The sequence below is a fragment of the Pollachius pollachius genome, assembly GCF_949987615.1.
Source record: "Pollachius pollachius genome assembly, chromosome: 10".
Classification (NCBI taxonomy): Eukaryota; Metazoa; Chordata; class Actinopteri; order Gadiformes; family Gadidae; genus Pollachius; species Pollachius pollachius.
Genome location: NC_136943.1, coordinates 13,805,577 through 13,813,575, shown reverse-complemented (window position 1 = coordinate 13,813,575; position 7,999 = coordinate 13,805,577). Strand labels below are relative to the sequence as shown.

Genomic DNA, 7,999 nt, shown 5'->3' with positions numbered 1-7,999 from the left:
ACTGTTAACCAACTTCTCTCTGTGTATGCTTTTGATTATTAACCTCTGGGTTGATATTGTTCCTCTAAAGTCTGAAACTGTATAAAGATCACCCAGCCCTCAAAACACATTAATAACAAATGAATCACATCTCAGACTTTGCGTGATGAATGGTAGAAGGGTATGGCGTATGAGGTGATATTTATCTATTTAACGCCACATTTGCTTTGAGTTATCACCTCGCTTGCTCCTATCGCTCAGTGGGTGGCCCGCTGCCAAAGCAGGTGCTGAAACATGAATATGAATATTTATGATACCCTTTGTAAAGAGTTGAAAAAAAGGCGTCATTCCTATGCAGCGTGAGGCTATGCTCTTTATAGGAAAGCACGTACAAATGACAGCGTAAACGACTGTAGCATTCTAAAGACCTATCATTTATATCATGATTGATGTATATTTATATAAATGTATGTTATATTATTTCAATATTTGTACAGGCTTTTTTGTCGCTTTAGACAGGGCAATGGGTTGGAGGAGAGTAAAACACCTGCAGGATAAGATCAAACCTGTGACCCTACAAGGTTAGCACACTCAAGAGTCTGAACAGAGTCTGTCTGGGAGAAAATTATTTAAAAAGCAAGTTAATGTTGAGCCATGTAGGCTATGGTTATCAGTCATGTTTCATTCTATTCTATTTCATAAGAGCAAGGCATGCTTTTCCTCTACAATAGGCCGTGGAACATTGAGGTACTTCTGGCTGTGCCCCATTTGTTTTAACTTAACTATGTCTAATCATTTGAACACAATCAATAGAAGTCTAGAAGATCACAATCAAACAGGTCATGTATGAACCGAATTTTTATTTTGTTATTCTATAAAAAAAGAATGGAATATTTTACAAAAGAAATCAACATTGAATACTTTTTAACTGTCTAGAAACCCATCGCAATGATACTAAAGCGCCCTCTGGTGGTGAGAAATCTTTACTGCTAGCCTTAGAAATGTACTCCAGATCGACATCTTTCAATCAATGTTGATATCGGGGAAAGATGTGGACAACCTCCCCCCCCCCGCATTCCATAAAATCAGCAATATTTCAATATGGACCAGCTCTCCAGTGATTATGTACACGACAACGCGTCAGGATTCCTTCTAATGGTAAAAGAAATCGAGACTTGAGGTTTAAACGAAGCTGTCGACGGCGCTCCTGTTGCTCAGGAGTCGTTGGGGAGGCCAAACAGCTTGACGGTTCCCGCCTCGCGGTTGCTGTCGTACTTGCCCTCTTTGTCATCGCAGGCGTACGCCAACAGGGGGCGCTTGGGATGCCAGGCGACCGTGAAGGTTGGGGAGTCACACTGCACCTCCCACAGCTTCTCTCCTGAGATGGAAAACAAGTGTCAGCCAATCAGGAAGGGTTCGAATACCAACTAGATACTGGTTTCACAAACAGTAATTGTATGGGACTGTGGAGAGCATCCTGGCCTCGTAATATCCCCGCCTGGTACGGTAACAGCATAGCCCAGGACAGGTGAGCTCCGCGGAGGGTGGAATGCCATGCATAATGGTCCATGGGTGCTCCAACCCCCCCTCTCCATGTCCTGTACACCACTAAGTGTAGGACCAGAGCCTGAAGGATCATGAGGGATCCCCATCATCCTCAAAATGGTCTGTTCAAGCTGCTACGGTCAGGCAAACACTTTCACTGCCAGGCAACGAGAAGAGAGTGTCTCAGACTGAGCTTCTTCCCCCAGGCCATCAGGAACATCAATGCCAAGCTCACACTCTGACACTGACAATCACAAAGAACACTACTTGTACCTGACAGACATTAGACATTGTATACAGTCACCTCTTCTTCATTCAGTAATACATTGCATACAAGTGCTATATATTTATTATTGCCATTTAATGTTGACAAGTTGTTTACATTTGTTTTTGTCTATTGCAGCACTTCTGCAACATGGTTACTTTTACATTTCACTGCATACTTGTATACATGTGACAAATCAAACTTTGAATCTTGAATCTATGGAAGTCATAATGTTACATCAAAGGGACTGTTGACATTTCAACAAATGGAGACAAATGTGTGCTGGCTGGAACAATTGAGCCTTCTTCCATTGGGGTGCATGGTGCCACAGAAATATCTTCAATCGAGAAATTCAACTTTGACAATGCAATGTACATAATCTTCCTGTTGCTGTAGTAATGTATAAATGGCTCAAGTTATTAAAAACTTATTTTCAAATTTCAACCTTCCATATTTGGTCATATAATCCCCTAACCCCCCAAAGAAATGTGGGATATTTATTTGTCATCCTAATGAGAAAAAACGAGTTCCTCTACTTCTCGATTGGTTTGTTTCAATCGAGCGCTTGTCCCAAGGTTTTAGGGAGAATGTAAAATGTTTAATACTCAGTTTGACATTTATCTGTGAGATTTAGAAAAGGTATGTTGATATACAGGTCATTGTGAGACAGGGTGGTGGGGATTGACGACTCACCGGTCTCCACCTCGGCGATGTCTATGAAGTGATCTTCTGAGGCTGATGCCAACATTTTCCCATCGTGGCTGAAGCTTAGCGTCCTCACTGGCCAGTCCAACCTGGAGGGAGGGATCAAGCAGGGAAGAATTTGCTGAAAATCTGCTCAGAGCGGAAGCCTTTCGAATCGTCATTATTCAGTCCTACTTCATTGAATCACTTGGTGCTATTCAAAATACGCTGGTAACCATGGGGATAACTTTCTTCACTATATATTCACTAGTAAATAGCAGGTGATTCAAAGTATTTAATGACAATTAAATCAGAATATTTCTAACTTCTGAAAACACAACTTGAATGATTTGGTCCTTTTACGAGTAACTTGACACAGTGAATTAGATCGTTAATAAATCTGTAGGTTTGTAAAAGATCCAAAAGTAGGGAACAAAGCACATTTTTTTTCCAACAGTCATATCTAAATCCCAGTAATACACACATGGGTCTGGTTTTACTGACCTTGAGAAGCAGCGGACACACGTCAGCTCCTCCACGTTCCAGAGGCTGACCAGGGCGTCAGCGCTGCCTGTGGCAAAGTACTTCCCCGTGGGGTCGAACTTGATGCAGATGCAGTTGGAGGGATGGGCGTTGATAGACTGGATGGGCTTCAGCTCAGGGTAACTAGTGGGGGTAGGGTGGAGGCACAACCAGGGAAGTGTTAAAAACCTAGGATATGATTTTAGGATTGAGTGGTTGGGGTTATATATTAGACTTTGTTATGCTCTAGGCTTAAGTTGCTGATATAGGCTAAGCGACTAAGTTTAGGGTAACACACTAACATTAAGGGCACCTAACCCTTACTACTCACGAGCTGGCTGTTGCCTTGCATGGCTGACGCCGCCGTCGGTGTGTGAATGTATGAATGGGTGAATGTTAGGCAATATTGTAAAGCGCTTTGGGTGGCCACTGGTTACAAACAAACGCTATATAAATGAATCCACTAGGCTCAGGATTAAAAACCTGGGTTAAGTTATAAACTAGGGTTTAAGTTATGAACTAGGGTTAGGGTTACCAACTACGGTTAAGGTTATAAACTAGGCTTCACACTAGGGCTGCTCGATTATGGAAAAAATCATAATCACGACTACTTTGGTCTTATTGAAATCACGATTATTCAAACGATTATTTTTTGAGTTGAAAACATGATGTATTTATTCAGCACGTCTCTCTCAAAAACACTTTGTAACTGAGAACTTTGAAATTTTGCCTTAAAAAAATACACAAAATGGTCCAAAAGAAAATGTTCAAATCTAAAATAATGTACAGATATGTATCCAGAAAAACATTGAAAACTAGATTATGTTAATTTTGTGATAGTTTGACGCTAAAATCGAAATCGAGATCGAAATTCGATTAATCGCCCAGGCCTACTTCACACCCCCTTACATCAGGATAGATTAAGGTTATAAACTACAGTTAGGATTATAAACTAGGGAGAGAGTTATAACCAGGATTACCTCAGGATGTTGATGCAGCCGTTGCCGTTGGTGAGGAAGAACATGTCGTTGTCATTGTTCCAGGAGATCTCGTTCACCTCGAACTTGAACTGCTCCTCGGCGCGTGAGCGGTGGGTCTTGGCGTCGATGAAGGTCACCACATCATCCTTGTTGCCCACGGCGATCGTCTGACCGTCGGGACTCCAGCAGATGTTTATGTTCTCACCTGAAAAAAAATTAAAATAGTTTTGCTCCTTAGTTATCTTTGGCGTCATAGATTGAGAGGGGCCATTAGTGACCAAATAATTTAAACCATCAAGAGACAAGTTCAAGAACCATGATTTGATCAGCAGAAGACATCTATAATATAAATTTGATTATCACAAATATTTACCTATGCATTTGACCAGAGGGCATGGCTTTGACTCCTTATTATTCTTCCCTGGTATCAGATGAATGTTTGAGCACTGAAGTATTCGGCTCTGAAGCTTAGCATTTCTTAGGGCACATTTACTAAACATAAATTACTTGGCAAGAGAGAGAAGACCACTAATGCTTTTGGTAATTGTATGGCAGTGTTCTGTCACAACGAAACAGGAAAAAGGTTTCTTGGCAGAGCAATCAAACCTTCAACAGTAAAAGTGGCAAAGGGGACCAATTGATGCAAATGTATTGTGCCATATTATCGACATGCACCACACGATGATCTCTATTATCTGGAGGTCGATAGCTTTACTGACCCTTCGTATTGACGGTAGCGATGCATTTGGTCGTGCGGACGTCCCACACCCGGACTGTCTTGTCTCCTGATGCGGTCACAAACAGGTCGGGGTTGGTTGGATGCCAACACAGTTGGTCCACACTGTCTCCGTGGCCTCTGTAGTTATTCTCTTTGACCTGGGAAACAAATTATAACTTCCATTGGCACAAATGTTCGGGAATGTTATAAACAATGGTACACAATGGCATCCATTCAGACCCATTTGAGACTAACGTTACTGCCCAGCAACCGACCAAACAGGTTAACAATACTGGGGATTGTACAGATAACTTCCCACTAGCAGCATTTCCATGATGGGTTACACAACCAACAAAGCATTTATTTGACAATGCACAGATACATAATATAATTCCAGTAATAGTAACAATATGTAGAGCTGCAGCGTTTCAATCATTCAGACTCAGCATGAAGGCCACCATGCTGAGCTCAAGGCACATCCAGCCACTCACCAAACGGTCTTTGTCCAGGACGAACACGCTCGCTGTTTTATCAAAAGATCCCGACGCCAGTCTTCTTCCATCACAACTCCACGCGACGGAGTGCACTTTAGCTGAGTGTGCAGGGATTTCTCTACTTTTGTTGTTGTTCCTGAAGCTGTCCTGCATCTCCTGGTAGTACTTTGACGCCATCTTGAAATGGTGTCTGGTTGCCAGGTTGACAAATGTACGGGAAATGTTTTTTATTTATTTGTATTATTATTATTTATTAAATTGTTTTAATCTCTCTGGGAGGATTTTCTGCAAACCATTATATTGTATAATACATTCATATTTATATAAACGAAAATAGATAATAGATAAGCGTTTGCAATTTTAATTCAATAGTTTGGGCTAGAGGCGCTGAATTTGGCAACCCAAAGCGTCCCTCGAAACGCTCTTCAGGGGGGGCCTGCAGCGCAACAGTGACCACCCCCATTTTTAACAGCTCTGGGCCGAAGTGATTCTCTTGTATTTCATATGACTGTATCCCCGAACATGGGTCTGGAAGTTCTCATTTGACTTGTATTTGGTTTTGGAATATTTGCGCACAAGAGTTTGAAACTTGCCGTTTGTCATATACTCGGCTTTGCTCTTCTCATTTTCTGTAATACTGTCACTGTGGTAGCGCTGTCGTTCTTCTTTAGCTTTCACATTTTCTGGTTCATCTTCTGACTTTCTTTTTCGTAATAACCTCAAGTTGTTGTCAGTGTTCGTAGGTTGGCATGTTCCTGCGCAAACACTTGCTGCATTTCTGTGTTGAACACATGTTACGACTTCATAGTGGTTACCAGTGTGATTCAAATAAATGCAATTCTCTGACTGTGGTCTTGCTATAGGTGCATGCATGTTCCATCTTCCATCATTAAAAGCAATGATAGCTGTTTGCAATAAATCCGCAGCAGCAAAAATATAAATCTATTTTGCCCAATAACCAAATTAAGTAGTACACTCTTGATTTTGTTACGTGGTCTGGCACTGATGTATATCCATCTCTCAAGTATGACTCAAATACGTTGGTGTTTTTCTGGAGGTGTTTCACAACTACCCGTCTCATTTTCAAGTGCTGGTCCTCATCATGACATATACGCCAGGCAAGACTACGATAAAGCAGTTTCCGTCTGGTTTTATACTTTTTATCGTGCTTGCACACCGCCGCGCGGCAACCGCCCTTATAACCGCCTCGTTGCCGGAGGGTTCAGCGCGGCGGTGCGAAGGGCCAGGCGTTTTCGAAAGCGGCTGCCGCTGTCGCCGAAAGTTTCAACATGGGGAAAGCTGAGCGTTAGGGTAGAATCTGTGCGCGTTCAAGGTGCTTGCACACCGCCGCGCGGCAACCGCCCTTATAACCGCCTCGCTGCCGGAGGGTACAGCCCGGCGGTGTGAAGGGCCAGGCGTTTTCAAAAGCGGCTGCTGTTGCTGCTGCTGTCGCTGCTGCCGCCGAAAGTTTCAACACGGGGAAAGCTGAGCGGTAAGGCGAAATCTGTGCGCGTTCACGTGGGCGGCAACCGCTTCCTGGTTTTCAGCCGCTTTTGTAACCGCCTCCCCTCTTCCGCCCTTCCCTCATTGAAATGAATGGAGGCGGCGAGTTGCCGCGCGGCGGTTTGAAAGCAGCTTCCCAGAGGTCTGACGCTGCTTCCCAGAGGCTGTTTGAAGAGTGGCTGACCATGATGAGGGACAGTCGGAGGGAGTTCCTCCAGGTGTTCACCAGGATGGTGGACACTATGAAACCAGCTATCTCCTCGTCAAATGATGCAAAAAAATGAAAGTTGATGGTTTATATTTTTTATTTAATACACTTGGTGCTCCAATGAACTTCCATGTTTTAGAATACAAACTATCAGCACTCCTTTATTAAATCTCAAACGCTTGTCACACCACCCGGTGAGCTGATAGGGATGCAGGTGATATAATATGTCCCAAACGAACGCTAGATGCGTCAAGGCTTCAAGTAGGCCGTAGTTGGACCTGGATATGCTGCTCACTACACAGAAAGAGACGCTGGGGAAGGCCGTTGATGGCAGAGTGAAGCGGTGGTTCATATATACTGAGGTTCAGGTGGGCTTTATAGGCAGCCAGTTATTAACAACATCCGTTCAGCATCATTGTAATTCATTAATTCCACACAAAAACATTTTTTCAATGAACAAATAATCAAAATGTGAAAGTACTGTATCCATAAAAATGTGCCAATGTGAATAATTCAATTGCATACTAGTTAAGACAGTTTGTTAAAAAGTTACCCCCCCACCCCACCCCACAACAAAAGAAATTGTACACAACAGCCAGGCCTGAAATAAGAGAGTGGTGGAATGCACAGGGGGATCAAAGGTGTCAGAGACGTGCAGAGGAGGCTCGATATCGGTGAAGGAGCCTGCAGAAGGAGATGTTCGAGGCTGACGACGACACAAGGGATTTTATTTGCTCAGAAGTCCAATGAGGAGGTTCCTATGTCATGTGAACCTGACCTGAGTCACCGCACACAGCTTCTCATTGGTCCTTCCACGTCATGGGATCTCAGTGGTGCAACAGCGTGTCCGGGCATTTAATCCCTGGAACCCTGCATACCGGTTTTTGCAATTTGTTAAGATTCCATGATGTCTTTCAAAACTTGAATTTCCCCAAATGTTCCTTCAAAAGACGAGAGGATGTTCTGGCGTAGACGTATATGAAGGAGTGACATATTGGGGATGTTCTGTATTGCATAAATAACTCGGGCTACTATGGAAACTTAGCTCCCCGGAGTTCCCTGGATCTCGCTCTCCACTGCTGTCACATCATCACCAAGTTC

At 43.2% G+C, this 7,999-nt stretch overlaps 1 protein-coding gene across 1 annotated transcript; it reads right to left on the bottom strand.

The window, feature by feature from the left end:
* Window positions 1–836: 836 nt before the first annotated feature.
* On the bottom strand, window positions 837–5,364 carry thoc3 (THO complex 3; the record flags this gene model as incomplete). Its single annotated transcript, XM_079744443.1, has 6 exons — window positions 837–1,357; window positions 2,483–2,583; window positions 2,978–3,139; window positions 3,976–4,180; window positions 4,695–4,851; window positions 5,185–5,364. 6 exons carry the CDS (start codon window positions 5,362–5,364, stop codon window positions 1,194–1,196), a joined length of 969 nt encoding a protein of 322 aa, XP_079600569.1. The 3' UTR covers window positions 837–1,193.
* Window positions 5,365–7,999: the final 2,635 nt, after the last annotated feature.